The 22718-nt window shown below is 42.1% G+C and overlaps 1 protein-coding gene across 6 annotated transcripts in view; it reads left to right on the forward strand.

Annotated features, from left to right (window-relative positions):
* The window catches only part of RALBP1 (ralA binding protein 1), a 67102-nt gene extending 48937 nt beyond the window's left edge, over positions 1-18165 (forward strand). For all 6 annotated transcript variants that reach the window (XM_048840258.2, XM_048840259.2, XM_048840260.2 and 3 more), the window contains exons 4-10: positions 1518-1867; positions 4167-4328; positions 8269-8400; positions 9505-9612; positions 13114-13235; positions 13695-13818; positions 15619-18165. In XM_048840258.2, coding sequence (XP_048696215.1) covers positions 1518-1867; positions 4167-4328; positions 8269-8400; positions 9505-9612; positions 13114-13235; positions 13695-13818; positions 15619-15885 — 1265 coding nt within the window. In that variant the 3' untranslated portion in view covers positions 15886-18165. The remainder of the gene's footprint in view (positions 1-1517; positions 1868-4166; positions 4329-8268; positions 8401-9504; positions 9613-13113; positions 13236-13694; positions 13819-15618) is intronic.
* Positions 18166-22718: the final 4553 nt, after the last annotated feature.

A 22718-nucleotide genomic window follows, 5' to 3' on the forward strand; every position in this document is an offset into this window, starting at 1 on the left:
AAATTTAATTTTAAATAGGTTTAGTTTAAAAAAATTAACCTGTATTTAATTTAAATGAAAAAAATCTGATTTAAGTAAAAAAAACAAATTTTTAAACCAAAATCTATTTTTGTTTTGTTTTTTTATATAAAATCAGGTGGGTTTTTTTATTTAAAACAAAAATAATCAATTTTTATCCATCCACATATCTGCAGAAAACTGTATCAAAGCCCTCCCATAAACACAGATTCTCCTGGTTTTGGGGATCAAAATGCTACTCAGATATTGGATAGTTTTTTCCAGTCATACAATAAATACACACTTTGACACAGTTAGTGCCCCGAACCGAGAGTTTTAAATATCACACCTCCCAGGAGGGATGACTGATTGGAAATTGGCAAACAAGAGTTGTTGTTTTTTTTAAAGGGAGGTCTCTGGCTTTGTGGGGGGCTGTTGCTTAGAGATTATTCTGTAATATTAAAAGTTAATTGCAAGTATTTTTTAATAAAACTACTCATTTTAGGGATACATGCTGAATGCCAACTGAGAGTTTAAATACACAAGTGATCTTAAACTTTTCCCCTTATTTTAGGTGCTTTGGCTCCCACATTGATCTGACATTGCATCCATTTCTATGATCATGAAACCCTGGTACAGCTTGCAGGCAACTTACTTGGGGGTGGGGTTCAGGTAGGTGCCATTGCTTTACTATATAGTGTGGTTTAGCAGTGGGTCTTTTGGTATACACAAATATTTAAACTTTATAAAATCATACCAATATGGTAAAGCAGTGTCTCTTACGTGTTTAACCCCTCCACACACACGTATGCTCATGCTGTCAGGCTGCCACTGTGCTTCAGCTACACAGCCTTTTCACATCAGAGCAGGAGCCAGTTTTTTGACTTCAGGAGAACTAAAACAAAACATATACACTATCTTATGTGCATGAATTTCCTTCTTAGTCTTGCTTTTAGAGGCACTGAGCACAAAACCGTACTGGTCTTGGTTTTATTTTGTAACATACAGGTCACCTTGAGAGGTTTTTCTGAATTAACTTCATTCTTGGTAGGGAGAGACAAAAAAAAGGATCTAAAAAGGAAAAGTGTGTGTGTGTGTGTGTGTGTGTGTGTTTGTTAATAAGGAGGGGCAGATAAAAGAAAACCTGTAAATCTAAGGCTATGTCTACACTGCAAATTAACGTGTAAATAGTTGTAGCACAGGTAGGCATACCTGTGCCAGCTTTCATTTAGCTAGCATGGGTAACAGTAGCAATGAAGACATGGCAGAATGGTCCCTGGCATGGTCTAGCAATATGAGTATGTATCCAGTGTCCCTGGGGGCTTATACTAGGGCCTGTGCTGAAGCCTGTGCCACCACATCTTCATTACTGTTGTTACTATCACTAATTAGATGAATTGGGTATGCCTACCTGTGCTACAATTCACATGTTAATTGGCAGTGTAGACATACCCTAAATGTAAAGATGGTTGATGTACTTGTTTTCAAGGTCTCTTTAATTTCAATCTAAATATTTTAAGGAATAAAATCAAAGGTGGATGAACTAAAAGCAGCCTATGATCGAGAAGAATCTCCCAACTTGGAGGAATATGAGCCGAATACCATAGCCAGCTTGCTGAAACAATATCTACGAGAACTGCCTGAAAACTTGCTTACCAAAGAGCTAATGCCCCGCTTCGAAGAGGCTTGCGGGAAGAGCACAGAGGGGGAAAAAGTTCAGGAGTGCCAACGCTTGCTAAAGGAGTTGCCAGAGTGTAACCATCTCTTAATATCTTGGTTGATTGTGCACATGGACCATGTTATCGCAAAGGAACTAGAAACAAAAATGAACATCCAGAACATTTCTATAGTGCTCAGCCCTACTGTTCAGGTACATGCACAACCCAACAAGTATGTGAGCTGTATTGCAGTCCTAGCAAGAGATTCTTTAAAACGTCCTCCTCTTAGAATTGTACACACAAACTATAAATGTTATCGTGCAGTTGAATAATAGCTTCTCTTCATGTATTCTTCAGGACTTCATATTTTGGTTTTACTTATTCCTAATGTGGGCTGGTCTGAAATCCAGATGAACATATTTGGCCTTTAAATATAGTTAAATAATGTAAGCATTATAAACACTGCTGTATGACTAGTTTTACAAGTAAGCTAACAGTGTGCAGTGAGAGAGGAGGAGTGGAAACCTTTGACACCTATAGTTGCGCACACACTTCATTAGAATTTGTTAAAGTTGGTGGTTTAATGATTTATCATTGAACAATATTGTATTATTGCTTATAATATCAGGCCAGTCAATCCAGTTCTGTAAACACAGATTTTCCTCCTGAAATAATTATTTGGGTATATTGGCTAAGTATCAATTAACATATTATCAGAAGAAATCAAATGGACCTAGTAAGAGTTTTGAGCAATAACTGGATTACAGCTTAATTTCTAATTATACTTTATATATTTTAAATTAGTCACCGTTTAGAATTGGAGTTTTGCTGCATAACGCACTTTGTGATTGGGGTTTTTTAAAATCTTACTTCATGATTTTATAATCTCAGTAAGGCCCTCAATAAGGCAAGAGGGTTGGGTTTTACTCACTGATACTTTGTTGTGACAGCTACGCTGTCCTGTCCTCCTCTCTAACAGAATAGGCATGAAATTAATGCAGCGTAACTCATGTCTTGTCATGTCTTGTTGCTTAAATAGATTTAGGCAATAACATAACATTGGTGTCAGAACTGTCACTTATTTCAACACAAGTAGTGAATTTCCATTTGATAGATCATATCAAAACAAATCTAGTCTCAAGGCAATGAACATAATGCAGCTCTTTCAAAAACATTTTGTGGCCAGCTTTTTTCCCCCTGTTTAAAGTATTTGAGATGTGTTAAAGTATATTTTAAATCTCTTGAAATATTGGGGAGAAATAGAGCAAATAGTTATTCAGTAGGCATAACTCAGTGATTCCCTTATTTTTTTTTTAACATTTCACAATATGGTAGACATTACTTGCAGCCCTGTACAGAGTCTGTTAATGGATTATCCTTTAAAACTGTAAATACTAGTTTAGCTGAAGTCTGTATCTGTAAGGAAGGGGGGGTATCATTCTGAGCATTTTATCAAACATGATGTTTGCATTCTAGGCTATGTGGTCTAGTAGAGTTATAAAATGTGTTCTCATTAACCCTTTAGTCTCAGAGTTAGGCCAGTCTACACTACAGACTGATATTGGTGTAACTACTTTGCTCAGGGGTGTGAACAATCCAGACCCCTGAAAGACATAACCCTCCATGTAGACAGCACTATGTCAGTGGGAGAGCTTCTCCCATTGACATAGCTACTGCCTCTCAGGGAGGTACATTAACTACACCTACGGGACAAGTTCTCCTGTTGGTGCAGGCGCATCTTCACTTAAGCGCTACAAGGCACAGCTACATTGGTGCGGCTGCGCTGATGCAGCGTTTTAAGGGTAGATTTGCCCTCAGTTTCCTGATGTTCCTGGCTTACTCCAGATTTTTAAGGTTCTGAGTTTTTCATACCCACTGATATCTAAAAACAGTAGCAATTGAATGAGGTAATATAGTCTACTATAAAGGAGTTGCGAAGTCTGTGAAGCACAGATGTAATGACAAATGATCATTCTCATTTTGCAGTAAGCTAGAGAGAAAAATCAGCTTGGTGGATAAAAGGGAAAAAACATAACTGGTGCAGTACGGTTCTTGTAAGGTCTCTCTTGTCTGTCACTAGCACTGACTTCACATTTTTGTCTATGGAGAAAGGCCTAACAAGACACTAGCAAATTTCTGTGTCTACCATTTGTAAAGCTAATTATTGCAAGCCAACAACTTTTAGCTTGGAAATAGAATGTGTCATGGTCACCAGAGGGTACAGTGATGAGAGACCACAAAGTGAATACAGCGTGGTCACGCTTCCTTCAGGCTCGCAGCAGATCATGAATTTCAGACATAATTTTATTTTAAACTAACCCTTGAATCTTCTAGAAGTAGTACTGATTAGCTTGTCTGAACAGAGTTGTAGCTATATCCCAAAGATGGAAAAAAGCTTACATCCTTTGTCCGGTAAGATACAATGTAGGGCAAACGTACCATTGATAATAAAGGACATTGTGTTAAAAAATCACTTTCTGAAGCAGTATTTTCACTGTCATTTCTTCCCAGATCAGCAACCGTGTCCTGTATGTATTTTTTACACACGTCCAAGAGTTCTTTGGAAATGTGACTCTGAAGCAGGTGACAAAACCCCTTCGCTGGTCTAATATGGCAACGATGCCAGCACTGCCAGAAACACAGGAAAACATTAAAGAGGAAATCAGACGACAGGTTTGTCTTTACCTCAGTGTGTCTGGCCTGAAGATTATGTTCTTGTTCAGGCAGCTGAGACCTGATGGAAGTAGATCTCATAGACAGTAGTGATGACTTTTAAATTCCCATGTGCTGTAACAGTTTGCTGTAAACTCAGTAATGTGGCTAAGTAGTTGGTATTTTGTTAATGTTACCATTGTATTTGGGGGAAGATATGTTGTACTTCTGTAGAGGCGTATCGAAAAACCAAGTCTTGTACTAATCACCTTGTGAGCTATTCAAGGATTTTCTTGATGTATGGGGATAATGGGGACAATGTTTTGCAGGTAAGTGGTTTGTGTAATATCCCTTAATAGCATGCTCGAGGAGGTATTTAAATGTGTCTGAAGTTCATTACTAACAGGCCAACAAAATGTGGTAATAGGGGATGTGATACAGAGTTCCAAACTTGTGGAACTGGAAAGGTGACTTTTCGCAGGGACTGCTTCTCTGGTGCATTAGGGTTGCTTTGTGCTGCCTCAGCAGTCTCCTAGAACTGGTTTGCCAGGCTACTGGAAGATTTCGCCTTGCCTATGGAAATCCATGGGTGATGCAGAACTGCTGCAGGACCTCTTACACCACCTGGTTTTCAGTGCATGAGCAGGAGCTGAGGCATCCCTATGTACTGGTGACTCCAACTGCTATAACATTGCCTAGGAGCTGCAGCAGTTGGTCTAAAATACAGCAGACTTCAGACTGCTCTGGATTGGGGTGTTAGCGCTCGAAGGGCAAGTTTCCAGTCCTTCTCCTAACATGTGCTGCACACTACACTTCTGAAATAGAAGATAAGGGCCAGGATTTCTGGGAAAATAGATATTGGTTATAAGTGTCTTTTGGAATGGGTTCAGCTCTCTGGAATTCAGTTCAGGGCTGAAGAGCTAGCTAAACAGAGGTGCCTTCCATGAGTATGGGAGAAGAGGGACACTAATAACCCACTGAATCGAGGAAGGAGAATGGAAAAAGGAGCTAGAACTATTTGAATTTTCTTCTGGACAAGTTGCAGTTCAATGTTAATGTAACTTCTAACATGTACTACCCATGCTAATGCTGGTGGTTTTCCCATATCATTCCTTAAGACCTCCAGAAAAGATCTTTTGTGATAGTAGTAAGTTTAGATAAGGGGAAGGAAAGGGTATCTTATTTTATAAGTCTTTTGAATGGACTTTCCTCTGTGTATAAAGATTTGTGCATTTTGACGTCTGTCTCTGCTTCCATGTGTCTTACATAATTTTCTGTGTTGGTGCATTCTTGGCGTGCAGTCTTTATTATTGAAAATTAGCACTAAGGATAAACTTGAAATCGCAACTTTCCCTAACTTGATTCTGCTATTTATAATTAAAGGAACTGTAATTTGAGGTGGTGAGGGAAAGCAGCCCCATGTAAATAATTTATTATTTGTATTACTGTAGCACCTTGGAGCCCTAGTTAAGCACCAGGTGCTAAGGGCTGTACAAATCCAGACCAAAAAGATGGTTCCTCCCCCAAAGAGTTTACAGTCTATCTATACGACAAGACACAACAGATGGATACAGATAGATGGGGGAATACAAGGACAGAATGAGACAATGTGGTTAGCATGATAGGTAGTGATCTCAGCACACTAGTAACCTAACTGTTGCCAAGTGTTTTGCAGGCATCTCAGAAAAGAAGAGTTTTAACCAAGGATTTGAAGGCTGGTAATGAAGAAATTTTGTGGATGTTTTCAGGGAGCTCCTCCCAAACAATAGGGGCAGTACAGACAAAAGCAAGAAGGTGCTTGTTTGAAAATTTAATAAGAAGGCAATGAAGAATGGTATCATTTGCTGACTGTAGGCAGGCATCAACATCTCAGTAGTGAATGAGAGACAATAGGTAGGATAGAGAGAGTAGCCGTAAAAGGTCTTGAAAGTGAAGACAAGTAGCGTATGTTTGATGTGATGGGGAAGGGAGGAGCCAGGGGAGGGATACAAAGAGAGAATGTGACCTGGCCAAAGCAACAAGCTCAGAAAATGATCTTTGCAACAGCATTCTGAATGGATAGGAGCAGGGCAAGATTGCATTTGTCAAAGCTAAAGGAAAGGGTGTTGCAGTAATTGAGATGCAAGATGATGCGAGCCTAGATGAGTTTCAGTTGTGTGGATGAATAGGAAAGTCCATATGTTTATAGATATTACACAGAAACAATCGGAAGATTTAGATATAGACTGGAAGTGGGGACCTATGTAGAGTTGTTAGTCAAGTATGATGGCCAGGTTATGGGTCAGTGACAAACAGGATGGTAGCATTGTCCACTAAGAAAGAAGGTAGGGAGAGGGATTGGAGGGCGGGGAAATTAAGAATAATGTTTTCTAGCCTTGTGGAGCTTGAGCTGAGAGCTTGAGATCCCCAAGGAAATGTCGGAATGACAGGGCAAGATTTTAGTTTGTACAGAAGATGAAAGGTGTGGAGTAGAGAGGAAGATCTGAGAGTCATGTGCAGAGAGATAGTAGTTGAATTTGTGCTTGTGGAGGAGATTACTCAGAAATAAGGTGGAAAAGGAGAAGAGAATGGGACCAAGGACAGAGCCCTGTGGAATCCCCATAGAAAGTTCGAGGGTGGATGAGGAGGATCCTTTGAAGGACACACTGAAGGAGCAATTAGAGAGATGGGAGAACCACAAGAAGACAATCTTGGAGGCCAAGGTGGAGGACAAGATTTCAAGAAGAGGAGCGTGGTCAACAGTGTCAAAGGTCGCTGACAGGTGAAGGAAGGTACGGATGGAGTACTAGTTCTGACCTTTGGCAAGAATGATTTTGGAATGCAAGAAGAGGAATCCAGATTGGAGAGGGTCCAGAATGGAATTGGAGGAGAAGAACTCCAAACAGAGAATGAAAACAGCATGTTCAGTGAACTTAAAGATGAAAGGAAGACGGGGCTGTAGTTGGAGAGGCAGCTCGGGTCAAGGGTCAGGTTTTTAGATTTGAAAGACTAAAGCATGATCATATTGTGAGAGGAAAGAGCCAGAGGGGGAAGAGAGATTAAGGAGAAGAGTAAGGGAAGGGGTCAGAGTGTGTGCAAGGGAGATCAGGAAATGTAATAGGGTCACTGGGAAGTGGAAGGTTTAGAGGAGAAGTGCAAACAAGAAACTTCTGCGTCTGTGACAAGAGAGGCGGAGGAGGAGAGGGTTGTAGGGGAGGGGGAAAGGTCTTGTCTTTTTGTCAGTTTTCTCTTGGAAGTAACTGGCCAGATCCTGTGTGGAGAGGAAAGTGGAGGGTTTAAAGAGCAAGTCAAAGTTGATGAAAAGGCAGCTGGGATTGAGGACATGGAATTAATTAAATTGGAGAAGTAGAGTAGTTTTAGCTAGGAAGATGACAGAACTGAAAGAGGAGCGAATGAATCTGTAATAGAAAAAATTGGCCGAGTCATGGGATTTGTGCCAGAGACACTCCACAGAATGAGAGCAGGATTGGAGGAAGAGGCTGGTTGGGGTGGCCCAAAGGTGGGGATTGGCAGGGCAAACCTTGTGATGGGAGATGGGCAGAAGAGTCAACGGTGGAGGAGAGAATCAGTGGAACAATCATATCCGTGGAAGAAAAGCTAAATCTAACATCCGACAAGGAAGGAGTAGGGTGATGTCTGTTTAGCCATGAGTGCTTTACACAACCAAAAAGAAGGTTGTTATGAGAGCAATGGAAATTAAGCTTTTTTCCCCTCTAGAAGGAAACCAGTGAGTTCCCTACTTGCAGTCCAGGTTCTTGTGTCTACAAGAGATTGTGGTATTTTTCCGTTTCCCTTTCTGTAAAATGGGGATAATGTATTGACCTCTTTTTGTAAAGCACTTTGAGGCCTACTGATGAAATGCACTGTATAAGAGCTTGGTAGTGGTGGTGGTATTGTGTATTATTAGAATGTAGTTGTGTAGCACTGAGTGGTGAATATGATGCTTTTGGTGTTATTCTAGGAGTTCCTTTTGAACTGTTTACATCGAGACTTGCAGGCGGGGATAAAAGACTTATCCAAAGAAGAGAGATTATGGGAGGTACAAAGAATTTTAACAGCCCTCAAACGGAAACTAAGAGAAGCTAAAAGACAGGTGGGTCATTTTATCTGTTCATTGCCAAACCTTTTAAATTCACAGATTGTAATTGCTGTGAGAATATGTTTGACCCTGTTCAAAGTGGTCTTGAAATTTCCTGTTATAATAGCTTCAGTGACATGCACAGGTTTTGTTTTGTTTTGTTTTGAACATGAAACTAACTCATCTTCAGGACCTCTCATTGCAATGTGCTGGAGGTGTTCTAAGAGAGGGTTAAGATGTGTTTGATTCGCATTTAGAAAGGGTAAATGTTGTGATGGGATTTTGGTTTGATTTTCTTGTTGCATATCCTGTCTGTTTGATCTTGTTCTTAGCTTGTAAGTACTAAAAAAGGCAAATGGAGGATTTTCTAAACATTGAAGTTGCTGTGTAATGCAAGCATCTGGCAGGACTGAGTAGATAATTAAAAGGTTTGCTATATTCAGGGTTCCAAAAGGATGAGAGTTTCTTAAATGTGAGAACAGAAATGGATTTTTAGAGGAATAGGTGAGCAGTTAATTACTTTGCTTATGTCAACATACCACATAAGTGCCTGAGTCCTACTGGTCCATTTGTTTCAAAAGGACGTCCATTTAAAATTGCAGTTCTAAATGCTCACAGCCGTTCAGTAGGAAAGGGCTTGAATTTTCCCATTTCACTGAATTTGTTTTTACCCAGTGCTTTGCTGTTGTTGAGTTGTGCTTTCAGTCCAGTTTTTGATTTTCAGTCTTTGGTTACATTGACCTTGAGCCTTAGGAATCTGTTCATCAAACACATCACTCTGGTGCGCATAAAGCAATATGTCCTGAGCAGCCAATACATACAACTCCAATTGATTATCTACCCTGGAACATCCACAGTCTGCTCTAAACATACTGCTTCCCCGGAACAAGTAAATCCAAAAGCTGTCCTTATTTAACTACCATGTGTCCCAGAAAGGAGGACTAGTGATGAATGACTTCTGGATACTGTTTTAAAAAACTTGAAATAAAAACAGAAACCTTCTCTGGGGATGACTCTAACAATACATGCTAGCTTTGGACAGATACGTGAACAGGATTCTATTATATAATGTGGTGATGTGTCCGGGTAGCCTTTTAATCCAAACTTCTGTCACTGCAGGAGTGTGAAACAAAGATTGCTCAAGAAATTGCCAGTCTTTCGAAGGAGGATGTGTCCAAAGAGGAAATGAATGAAAATGAAGAAGTTATTAATATCCTACTCACTCAGGTGGGTGGTGTGTTTAATCCCATTTTCCTTCTATTCTTCTTACCCTTCTGTTAATATACCAGCAAAGCAAGTTTTGGAAAACGAACCAATGACTAAAGAGAAGCAAATATATTTCAGGTTTATTAAAGAAACCTTTGCTTGTTAGTAAAGTTAGTCAGTTAAAGAAGGCTGTAATGTTCTGTTATTCTCTGTGTTTGCACCATGGAAAGCCATGATATATTGTCTGAGTGGTAGGTCAGAAAGTTCAAGAATGGGGAAGGAATAGGTGGCTGATTGCTGGAATGATCCTGAGGCCAGAGTAGGCACATACTGTAACAGGTGCTGAAAAATACTGTACACATGAAGCGTTCATATTTCTATTTCATATTTAAACATTTTTATATCTAGTACCATAACTTTTCCTTAATATAATCTAGTTAACACTTTTACCTGTTTCACTGTTAACCAAAGAGAGGAGAGATTATTCTATTACGAGGTGTTCCACAGTCTGATCGGTGTCTCATTTTGGCATCACCTCTAGGTGGAGCTTGGGTTGTGGGAAGAATTTTCAGAGCACTACCACTATTTTCCCCCAGTCTGTTCCCGAACTGGATGAAGATAAAGACCCCCCCCCCCTTTTTTTTTTCCTCCGTTTTAATTGTGTCTGTGAAAGTTTTGATGATTTGAGTGCTGAGGTGAGGCTGGACATATAAGGCTGGTTTTGAAAGTTTTGAACAGAAAGTGTAATGTACATTACAATAGAAATGTACTGATTAACTGAGCACTTCACATTGATGCATCACAGTTATATTTAATTTAAATGCTGTAGAAAAGCGTTGAATCCTCCTGACTTACCTGGAGCCAGAGGAGACATCCTCCCCTGAAAACGCTTCAACTCCAGCACACATGCTTGCAGTCTACTTGAAATTCAGAGTTTAAAACCTACTTTCTCACCCAGAGTGAGAGTCACAAAAGTACTTAGGTGGCAAAACCTCACACTTGGGTGTCTAGGCACCTAAATCCCAGTTTTAGGTTCCACAAAACTCCTGCTAAACCCTGGAGGCACCTAAACTCACTCGGTGTCTGCATTTTCAGAGTATAAATTCCCTCTGTGCCTAGGTTTCTGCCTCTGAGTGTGCGCACTGCTGCCTCCCTCTAGGTGTTGGGATACCTACCTTCTGCCTGAGCCCCAGTGTGATGCACAAACCAGGGAAAGGTAGGCGTTCTCCTGCCAATCTTGTGTGTGGAGCCTGACCTGGTAGGTGTGCTCACAGGCCACCTATTTCATCAGTCAAAAAGTGGCTAGAGGCAGCAGCACCGACTTTATAACTTTTATCCTGGTGATTGGAGCACTCGCCTGGGATGTGGGAGATACACATTCAGTTCCCCCACCTGAGGGGGGGGAAAGGATTTGAACAGGAGTCTCCCACCTCTGAGTGCTCTGAGCTATGGGATATTTTGATCTGGGGTTCCCTCAGTCTCTCCTGTTGAAGCTGTTCCACTGTGGATTAATAACTAGGTACTGGAACAGGGACCTGGGTGTCTCAATACCCAGATGGATGCCCTAACCACCAGGCTATGGAGTCCTTCTTGCTCTCTGGCCTAGTGACTCTTTAGTTATTTATCCACAGGAGCTCTTAAAGGAGCCCCACATCAGAATATTCACTAGCTCAGAGATTAGAGCATGCTGAGAGGTGGGAGACCCCTGTCAAATCCTTTCTCCCTCTGTGCCAGAGAGGGGAATTGTACCTGGGTCTCTCACATCCCAGTTGCCTCTGGGCTACAGGGTATAAGGTGGGTGCCACCACCTCTTCCTCTTCTGGCCATTTTGTGTGGGTTTAGACTGGTGTCTAACTCATTTTCCCAAGAAATGTCTTAGGCGCCTAAGCCCCCTGACTCCAGGAGAAGGGTTCCCATTTGAGAGAGAGGTGCCTAGCTCTTTGAGAGCGGCGAGAGTTAGGACCTACTGTCATCTGCATCTCCCATTGGCTAATTTAGACGGTTCCCTGCCTGGCATGCTGGCTTTTGTGAATTGCAGCCTAAGTCTCCTATATCTCCCTGTTCGTTGTATAGGGAATCTAGGGTCTAACTCAGGCTTTGTGAATCACAATGTTGTGGTGTTCCTGTAATTTTGTAAGGTGGCTAAGTGTTAGGTATTGCAACACTGATCGTCCCAATGCCTAAGTCCCTTTGTGAATATGGGCCCCAGTGTCTGATGTACACTATGCTCATGATGAAAGGGGATGAGCTACTCACAACTCTCATTGGCTTCAGCCCGTCAGGTCAGACTTCCAGTTGTTAGTTTTCTCTCTCTTCCTCTCGAATGCCTGAATGAGAGGCAAGACTGAAGCATTTACTGTTCAAGTAACTCATACCGTTGTTCTCCTTCACTTCTCTTGTTCATGCCTCACACTCTATAGTTCCTCTTTCCAAATATAATTGGAAGCTTTTCAGTAACATTTTCCTACAGATCTCATTCTTGCCCGCTTTTTACTGTGTTATCGACAACAAGGCAACTAAAAACTCGTCACTTAAGGAGGCTCATTAGGTTTGATGTAATAAGTTAATCTTGTCTTATTGGATAGGTTGCTTGCTAGATAGCAAAATAAGTTCTGTGGGCTTCTTAAACCCTTTAGATGTGTTATTTTTTAAAAGTATAATTTAAAAAAAAAAAAAAAAGGTAAGTGGAGGTGTTTCCTTCCTCAGTTCTGCATTCTTTGCTCCTAGCCTCTTTGGAATTGACACGGGAGTGTAGGTTTAAAGTTTGTTTTATCCATTGGTTTTAAGTAAGCAGGCTAGAGTAAAGGACTCAGAATTTCCAGATCTTTCAAACAAGAAACACCTTTTCTTAATACTGGGAGGCTGGCACAAGTGAAAGGAGACAAAGGCCTTGGCTCATATATGAGGCCTGGCAGGAAAGAGATTAGTGTGTGGGGTGTTTGTTATGTGGAGAGAGTAGCGAGGGAGGTACTCAGCGTTTTTGTCTTCTTTGTCCCAGACCACTGTTTTGCCACCCACCTCATCCGTTCTTCCCCATCCATCATGACACTCTTCTGCCATAATTCTTGCCACCCACTTTCTATCTTTCAAGGTGAGTTTAGGACTTGTCTGCTTCTGTACTTGGTCCCAGTGTTTCCCCTTTGATTTGAGCTTTGGCACCTAATGGAGTCTGGGGAGCAGGAAATCCCAGCCTCACACCGTCTGGCTTGTGCTGGAATTTGGTGAGCCATAGCGCACAACAGTTCAGTAAGAAGATCTCAAAGCAGACGTAACTTGATCCCAGATTAATCTTGGCTGTGAGAGCTGATGGACCAGAGGAGTAGAAACGTTGGCCAGCCTGTCCGCATACATCCACACTAGGACAAAACCGTGCTTTCAGCATAATTACCTGAAGTGTTTCCAGAAAACAAAGTTGCTTGGTCACTTCTGAGGATGCAGCATTAGAAAGAAGAAACACTGTAGTGTATTTTTTGTAGATCATAAATCCAAGACCTCATGAGGTGAATTAATTGATCATTGCAGGAGAATGAGATCTTGACAGAACAGGAAGAGCTACTGGCGATGGAACAGTTTCTGCGCAGACAGATTGCCACTGAGAAGGAGGAGATAGAACGTCTTCGAGCAGAAATAGCTGAAATTCAAAGGTAAGAAAAAGCCTGCTGACATCAGATCCTCAGCCAGGCTAGAACTCTTACAAGAATTTCTGCTGTGATTGTATACCTCTTATAAAGGGTTGGATTTTGAAAAACAGAAGTGTGCAGTTCAAAATGCTAATGGAAAGGACAGGAACCTGATGAACATTACAGATTGCCTTGTTGCAGCTTTTGGGATATTTTCTTCTAGATCATAGTAACTTGTGAAGACCTTAAGCATAAAAAAATCCCATTGTCTTAATGGACAAACTGCCTTTTTTCTTTATTTCACCAAGAGTAGAATTTGCTTTTAAGAAAGAAAGAAAGAAAGAAAGAAAGAAAGAAAGAAAACGCTTTAGTTTTATAAATTGCTGCAGACTCTCAAATGAAAATAGCTACTTTCTCACCTGCATTTCCAGCAAACTTACATGCGAACAGGGCTTAAATTTAAGATCTCTTTTACCCTTTCAGTCGTCAGCAGCATGGTAGAAGTGAAACTGAAGAATATTCTTCTGAGAGTGAGAGTGAGAGCGAGGATGAGGAGGAGCTACAGATTATCTTGGAAGATTTGCAAAGGCAGAATGAGGAACTAGAGGTGAGACCAGTGCATTTTACCAAAATAACCTTTGCTTTTCATGCTGGCTTTCTTGGGGAGTGGGCTCCTAACCATGTGGAAGAATTTCTCTGAGGTGCAGTTTGGCAAGTGTTGCTCATTCTGTTCTCCGTGTAAGAGAGAGAGAACAGAGGATTACTTCAGTCTCTCTCTGGAATATATTTAATTCTCAGGAACCAATCCTGTTCTTTTTAAAAGCTAACTTCATTCCCCAGGGCTCCTGCACCATGTGCAGTCATTTCCCCATGTGCAAAGTGGGTGTAAATTGCTACCAAAAATGATTTAGTAGAGTCTCACCACCACTTTGGACAGGTGTAAATGACTGCACATGAGGCAGGGCCTGGAGAATGGATTTCTCAGATTTTTTCACACACAGCCCTTTCCATTTCTTTCATGCATCTGTCTGTTTTTTTCCTCCCTACAAACATTTGAGACCTTCTCTTCACCTCCCCTCCCCTTTCTCTTCACCTATGCATTGTGTCTGAATTGTGACTCTTCATTTAAAAAAACAAACTTGGAGCTCCATTGCCCAGTTCAGGAATTGTTACTCACTGGAAAGCGACAAGAGCATTTTAAAAGAGGGGCATTGGTATCCAAAAATTAAATATAGATATTCCAGAGAGAGATTGAAGCAATTCTCTTACCTAGTGTGAGGAATAATTTTCCTGGGTATGGATAGTGTTACTTTAGCCAGCTAAGGAGAGCTCTAAGGTCCTTTCAGTCCCTTCTTCCCACTCTGAGGTTAGAGCTGTATTTCCTCCATCACTCTCCCAGCCCTATGGCTGGGAGTAAGATGTAACACTTGGTGTATGAATTCTGGTCTCTTGCTTGATGGTGCCTAGTGCTGTCAGGAGGCTCCTGGGTTAATGTCCTTTACAATTCTCAGTAGAAACTCTGTACTTCTACTGTTTGGTGCTTCCCATCTGAGGAACTTAAATACTCCTCAGTTATTAATAAACTACATCTCACAAACACCCTGTCAAGTACTGTTCTCATATTACTGGTGAGGCACAGAAGGGTTAAGTGACATGCCTAAAGTCGTACAGAAAGTCTGTGGCAGAACCAGGAATAAATCCTAGGTTTCTTGAATTCTAGTCCTGTGCTCTGACTAGCTAGCTGGTAACTTTAGTTAGCTGTTGATACACCATATTTGTAACTCAGACTGAAGATGGGGACGATTTAAGAAGCTGATTAAGAACAGACTCCAAAAAATTGATGTAAAGCTGCCTTGGTGCAAAAAATTAAAAGTAGCCCAGCTCTAAGAATAACATCAGAGACACTTCACTCTGTTTCTCAACTTGTAGATTTGTTTTTTAAACTGCTGTGCTCATTTTTATAGTAATTCCTGCTGGAGGGAGGTGGGGCAAGGTAGCTCCAGAACTAATTTAAATGTAAAGTCTCTTTGCAGTCCATGTTGGAACTGTCATCTGCCAAAACCTAATTAAGTATTTAACTCAAAATATAGTTTACAAAAATCTTAAACCAGCTCTGAACCTTTCTGTAGAGGGGTGGGCAGGAGTGCTCATTTTCTTGTCTGTGTGTATTTTTGGTGGGTGCAGCTGTTAGTCCATTGTCACCATAAATCTTCTGTTCCTTGTGGGGTTAATTTTTTTTCATGCACTCCATTTCTGTTAATTCCTGTGTGTGTATTTATGCACACGTGCACACACTTGTCTCTTTCCCAAGTTAGCAGCAAAGGTTACGTTGTGTGATACTCTATTCATGAGTCAGTAGGTACAGAAGTTACTGTTTTGTCATATTTTCCTTTCCCTTGCTCAAAAGATAAAGAACAATCATCTGAACCAAGCGATTCATGAGGAACGAGAGGCCATCATTGAGCTGCGAGTGCAACTTCGCCTGCTACAGATGCAGCGAGCAAAATCAGAGCAGCAGGTGCAGGAAGAAGATGAGCCAGAAAAGCGTGGGGGTGTTTCTCAACAGCAAAGAGACAGTGTCCTGGAGACAAAAGCAGCTAAAGAGCAGTCAAAGGCAGTCAAGGAGCTAGTCAAGCCATCGCCAAGCAAAGACAGGAAGGAAACTCCAATTTGATCAGGGTCCTTGGGTATTCATAAAATCAACTGGACTTAGCAAGGACTGTGCAACTTACTGTAATTCAGAGGCTAAAACTGCACAAATCTTTGCTGGCTGTGTACATTGTGTAAAGAATCTTGTCTTTTAAAACCCTTGAGATTTTTGTCTCCTTCACAATTGTGGATTCTGCCTATTAGGCTCAGGTTACTTTGGAGGACAAAGCAATTAGAGGTTGGAGGGTGCAGAGGAGTTTTCCAGCTAGTGTCAGATTATTGGAGACCAATTTGCTTCAGGTGACTTTAGATAATTCAGTAATGGTTTTATTTTAAACCAGAGCAATTATTTGTTTTCATCAGAGCAAAATTGGGAGGTCTCTTCTTTCCAGTCAATAAAAAGCAAAAACCTATCCACAAACATTAATTATTTGCCTTGTGAATCTATTCATTCTCATTCACAGTCATTTCTGCTTACCTGGTCACTCTTGCTTGTGCCTTTGATACCTTTCTGATGCAGATTATATACAAAGGAGCTTTAAATTCTTTCCCGTTTGGCTAAAATGTCTGAGACTGCAGGAGATCATCATTACCTAACACATCCTCATTTTACAGTTGTAAAATGTATTAAAATACATGTCAAATCTCACAGCTGTCCCTTTGTGGTGGAAGGTGTGCATCAAGAGCCAGTCAAGTCTTTTGGCAGTGTAGTGAACCCATTTGCTGGTTTGTAAACCAGTGATCCTCACCATCATACGTGTATGACATAGATGCTGTATTCACACCGCTAGTGCATAAGAGCAGCCTTTTCTTAGTACAGAGAAAGGGTCCATTTTCAAGTGTTTGGAACGCTCAGTTCAGTTCAAACTCAGCGACCGAAGCTTTAGCAGTTAAAGAGGATTGGTTAAGTTGTTTGCTTAGCTTAGAATAAGTTATCTTTGTCTAACCAAGCAATATATTGTTCCAGCTACAGAAATTTAAGCCATTCATGCTTTTCACATAAGTCTGATGAAAGATGCCCAGTGGGGGGAGCAGGGTTCAGCAATAGACATTTTTTTTCTGTAGTAACAATAACTGTGACTTACTTTTGGCTCAGCTATTTAGTGCTATCAGCAATCAAAGGCCTTCATAAAAATTGGCATTGTCGGGCCATTTTTATGTTTCAGATGCACTCATTTATATATGTCAAATGAAATGACGGTCATGAGACTAGTCAATAAATATTCAACTCAAAAAATATTGAAAACATCTCCACAGAGTGCTCACTGCCTATCTTGTTTCTAGAATCTGGATATTTATTTTCAGCACCTGTTGGATGTGGGTGTATTCTTTCTTTATCTATTGCACTGTTGTGAATCATAGGCCATGATTTCATTTTGTATAAATAATGCTTTGATATGTTATAGAAAACAGCCTCATATTTTTTTAAAATTTGGAGAACAGAATTTATGAAGATTGAGAATGTGATTAGGTGGCAGTTGTAAACATGTAAAGCATTCTCCCTTGCCTGTCTGTTACATGCATTTTATGTACGCTAGCAATATTTAAACATTTTCTTTAAATTCACTCTAATTTCTATCAAATTGTCATAGATTTTTCTAATCAGTGTTCTTCAGACAAATCTCTTAATATTGATTAACTTTTATTTTGTTAGGACCATATTCATCAAGCTAATAAATTCAACAGCCATTTGAAAATAGTTTGTAATGTATCTACCTCGCAGTAAATGTCCATCTTTCGAAAGCAGCCTAGCTCACTTTGCATGCGCAACTACCTTCCATTGTGTGTGGGCTTTGATTTGTAGCAAACCCATCCCAATTAAACTATGAAATCAGTTTTTTGGATTGCTGTCCTCTAGGGACAGTTATCCTGGCATTTCTATTATGAAACTCTGCTGAGGAAAAAAACTGGTTCAAAGCTAACATTTAAGTCTTGTTTTAGATCTAATGAAAGGAAAGGAAAACAAATATTCAAAGGTCTGTGGTTTTCAAGACCCTAATTTTACTGCTGTAACTGAAAACGTGAACTAAAAGATTTACTTTTTGAAATGTGAATTCAGGCACTCGGTTCTGTTTCTCCTGCAGTTACCAAGCAGCTGCACCACCCATGCTGCTTTAGGTGTTTGGGTTGTCACCAGCCCCTGTAGCAATAGGACTGAACACAGGTCTTTGCAAGTAAGTTCATCTCTTGTTTCTGTAATGCAGTTTGGTTGATCCATCTTATGTTAAGAATTTTAGTTCTAAAAGTTTCTGGAAAAAAATTCAATTCTCTTGAAAAAATAATTAAAGCAGATTATGTCCATGTTGCTAATTCACAACAGACCCTTTTTTAATATAAATCTGAAGAGCGGAGCTACTGTGCTTGAGTTTTTGGTGTGTGGAGTTATGGATTCGATTCTTAGTAACACTGTTGATGGGTTTTTCATCCATCAGTTTATGTACAGACAGGATACACTAAGAGGCCACTTGTACTTTGTCTGAGGTCAAGTAAGTCTTAATGAAAGCAGTGCTAGATCTAATACTATCTTACACATGTAATGAGTTAGCTCTTTTAATTGTATAATGGCTCCTTCAAAGAGATCACTGATTACTTTTAATTGGACAGTAAATGTAACTATGAAAGTAATTTCAATGATCTGATATTTTACACTACCCAGCTCACTTATAAGATGCCCTATAAGAAGAGCATCCCAAGGTGCCTTACAATAAAACTCAGCTGGAGGTATAATTAAAGGGAGTGTTGCCCCTAATCCTGAACTTCCCTGATCATCCAAGAAAATGCACTGAAGTTTGTCATTTAAAATAGAAAGGAAACCAGAGTATAAGGACCTAGCTGGCCTACTAAGTGGGAAACTTGGATAAACAACCACTCTAACAAATTAAAATGGACAAGTAGTAGCAGGAGGAGATCTGGCATATAGAGTACATTACATCCATTTAATTTGCTTGCTATCATACTATGGCTATGGATCATACCTGACAGTAGTGTTCAAATGAGGAATGCAATAGCATTATTGGGCATTTATGCCCTTGCAGAATCAGCAGCCAAAATACCAGACTGAGCAAATTTAAACCTCCTGAAACCAGATTTCATTTTGTTATGCCTTTGTGGGCCAAACTCAAACAATGCGTGTAATAAATAGCTAGTCATAATTGGACATGATGGTTTGAGCACCGATTGTATCAGTAATAATGAATCTGTTGTGTGTGTTGACTAGATTTAACATGGCCCATTGTTCTAATCTTATGAATATAAACATTTACACTGGTAACCTGTTTTGTAAATTCCTAATGCTAGCTCTAACTGAATACTGCAGAAGGGTGACACTTCTGGGCCACACCTAATTAACTGTTCTTCAAATCCAGCTTAAAACCTTGTGCCCACACCATGAAGTACTTTAGTTGACCGTACCAGCACATGCTTCTGTTGAATTACTCCATTTACAAGCCATTTCAAAATGAACTCTCAAAAGGCCAGCTAAACAGTCTCACACCCCAGTGAGTAAAACTCTTTATAACCAAATTAAATTAATTGTGGGGAGAAAACCAATGTAAAGCAGCAGGTTGTTATGTGCATCTGAAGTGGGAAGTTTTGAAGGCTGTTACCATCCTATTTATTGAAACTGTATCGAGCTATTTTAGACAACTATTTTTAATACAAATTAATCTTTTTCCAATAAAGTGTTTGTACCCTGAGAAGTAGCCGTTTGCAGTGAACTGTTGCCTACATGAAAGTTGCAGTTAGTGGTTTGTCAAATCTAGCAACAAGCAGCTGTTTTTATCAGTTCATGCCCCTGGCAGGACTCTGAAAAATGTCAGCCAGTGCTGACTTCAATCTTTTAGCAATCGCTCTGCAAGACCCAGATACCCCAAGGGCTAGATTACCTAAGAAACTTGTGTGGTGATGCTAAGCTTCACTATGCCTCACTTCTAGGTGCCTAGAAAATTGTTTATCCACAGTGGATAGTGCAAGATTAGGCCAGAGAGAGCACACAAGCATGAGAATAACTGGAGGGTGTGAATACACACAGCTGACTTTTCAAATTATTTATCCACTGTGAGATGGGGGAGGCCCATGTGAGAATAGCTCAGGAGATCGGGCACACTCCTGCAACATAGCAAATCCATTCCCCCACCTCCCCTCAGGTGGAATAGATACGTGAAGTGGGGAAGCTCCCAAATTCCTGTTGAGGTACCCTAAGCCCTGGGCTAAAAGTAAGGAGAATGGTTTCCCCACTGCAGCCATTTTGTGCACATTTGTCTATAGGGGCCTAATCTGGTAGGCGAGGTTGGAGCACACGGAGCAAGTCAGGCCCTGCAGGTGCCTTAAGTACAGGCACACCTAGCATCTCTGTGCATGGCTCTGGGCTTAGACACCAGGATGCCTGGTGTGTGCCAACGGGCCGTATCACAGGTGCAATTGGGAACTCACTGCAAAAGTTAAAGTGCTAAGTGATGTCCACTGCCTACAAGGTGTGGGTCACTGAATTGCAGTGGGGCTGATTCTGAGATTGAGGTGCCTATTGCCATTTTAAGTCCTTTTCTGAATCCAGCCCTGGGGGATGATTTTAAATCACTCCTATGCACAGCTGAAGCTGTTCCTTCATTAACATCACAAAAGTAGTGCATTGTTGGCCCCGTAGCTCAATTTCCATCTCCACTGGAATGACTCTGCAAGTAGAAAGCTGTCTAACTCTTACCCCTGCAACTTCTTCCTGGTCTTCTAACAGTCAAGCTGGCTTCTTTCCACCATCTAAGTCTAATGATGGTACAGGAGCCTCCAGCTATTTGTGCAGGTGCCAAGGGTGTAATTTGTCTTGTGGAATGCTGACTAGGGCTCTTAACTGCCTGCGAGGGAACACACCCAGACTGATCGCAATGGAGGTTGCAGAATCCACCCCAACCGAAGGCACAATCCCTGTATGGGGCAAGGTGGGAGCAGCTAGGATCCCTCTCTACCAATCTGGCTGAGTAAGTGGCCTAAAGAGCTGCCCCAGGGCCCGAAGCAGGGCTCCGGCAGGCCTTGTATAAGGCCAAGCAGCTGTTGTGGCAGAGGAGGAACATTCTCCCACCTGAGAAGCAGAAGTGGCTAAGACCCCACTCCCAAACCTCCCCAGGGATTTTCTTCTGCGGGGGCTGTGAACCAGGGCAACGGGCCCTTGGGCAGAGTTGGATCCCCACCACCACCCTCTGCATGCAGGGCTGGAGGAATGCCTTGAAGAGCCACATTAGAGAAGGAAGAAGCCTCCCCCCAGCTAGGGAAAGGGCAGTAGAACTGAGCTCTCCTTCTCAGCCCTGTGCCTGTTTCAGGATGTTAAAAAGACATTTCGCTTCAATAAATTACAGGCTGCAGTGAGGACACCAGCTCAGCCCATGGAGCATGCTTGGCTGATGACAAGACAGGGGGTCAGTGACTGGCCTTGGCTCTGCAGCCTGAGCCTGTGCGCTGATGTTGGAGGGACAGGCTGCTGTGGTCATGATTGCCTTAGCTCCTGGGGAGAATTTAATAAATAGGTGGGAAAAGGCATCCAGGGTCATAAGCAGCCACACATGGAGGGCAGGGCTTGATAGGATGACCCACCCCTGAGGAATGGCAGGAGGGGAGAAGAGCCTATGGGGCAATTGCTTATCTTGAGTTCTGGCAAAGGAGGGGGAGGCTGGTCTTAGTCTCTCCCTCTTCCCTTAGAAGGGGCAAGTTTGTGCTCCCATGGTGGAGAGGCAATCAGCAGGAGAACGGAGCTTTGCCTGGAAAAAGATAAGGCCCTTCCAGCAAATGATCCAGCTAAATGCTCCAGCACTGGGCAACAACAGCTGCTGCTGCATCCACTTCAGTTACCTGCCAAATGCATCCTCCTTTCTCCAGCCATGAAACAGCAGGGAAGCTCTAGGCCCAGGAAAGCTGCATACCCCCCTGACTAAGGCTGTGTGACTGTCACAGATTCAGTGAGTTTCTGTGACCTCCGCAGCAGTCCCAGGCCACCAGGCTGCCTCCACAGCAGCAGTTTGGGTGTGGAAGGGGGCTCAGGCCTGAGGCTTGGGGGTAGGGCAGCGCTTACCTCAGGAGAAACTCCCTGGAAGTCACCAGCAGCATGTCCCTGCAGCTCATAGGCAAAGGGGCCAAGGGGCTTTGGGTTCCCGGCCAATGGGAGCGGTGGAGCCAGCACGAGTGGCATGGGCAGCACACGGAGCCCCCCTGGCCGGCCCTGCCCTTAGGCGCTGCAGGGATGTACGGGCCACGTCAGGGGAGCTATGGGCAGAGCATGGTAGGGAGCCTGCCAGCCCCACCAACCCTCCGCCCCCAGCACCAGCAGAGGTCCTGGGCCACACACCACCACACTCTTCCCCCCCCTACCTCAGCACCCGCAGCCCTTTGGCCCACGCTTTAGTTAGGGGTACCTAGTAGAAGTCATGGACAGGGCACAGGCTGTGAATTTTTGTTTACTGTCCATGACTTTTACTAAAAATACACAACTCAAATATAGACTTACTCACAACCAGGTTAGAAGGGGAGAGGGAGTTGCACACTCCTGCTTGCTTTAACCCAGTGGTACAGGAACAGGGAGAGTCAGGGGGCCATGGCCCTCCCACTTTTCACCAGGGAAGACCCCCACCCCCCCAGGCCCATAGCTGGTAGAGCCCGAACAGTGGTGGGAGCTGCTTGTCCCTGCCCCACATGCTCTCTACCCAGGGGAGGTGGAGGGCTACATGGCAGCTCCCCCTGGGGGATGGAGAACTCCTGTAGAGAAGACTAACCCTGCCTTATGCAGTCAGCTGCAGATACACTCCTCCGCTGTACATGATGAGGTCTTTCATACAGAATCTGGCCTGAGACCAGCAAGGATATGGCTGAAGCCCAGAA

This window comes from Caretta caretta, chromosome 2 (assembly GCF_965140235.1).
Source record: "Caretta caretta isolate rCarCar2 chromosome 2, rCarCar1.hap1, whole genome shotgun sequence".
In the NCBI taxonomy this organism is placed as follows: domain Eukaryota; kingdom Metazoa; phylum Chordata; order Testudines; family Cheloniidae; genus Caretta; species Caretta caretta.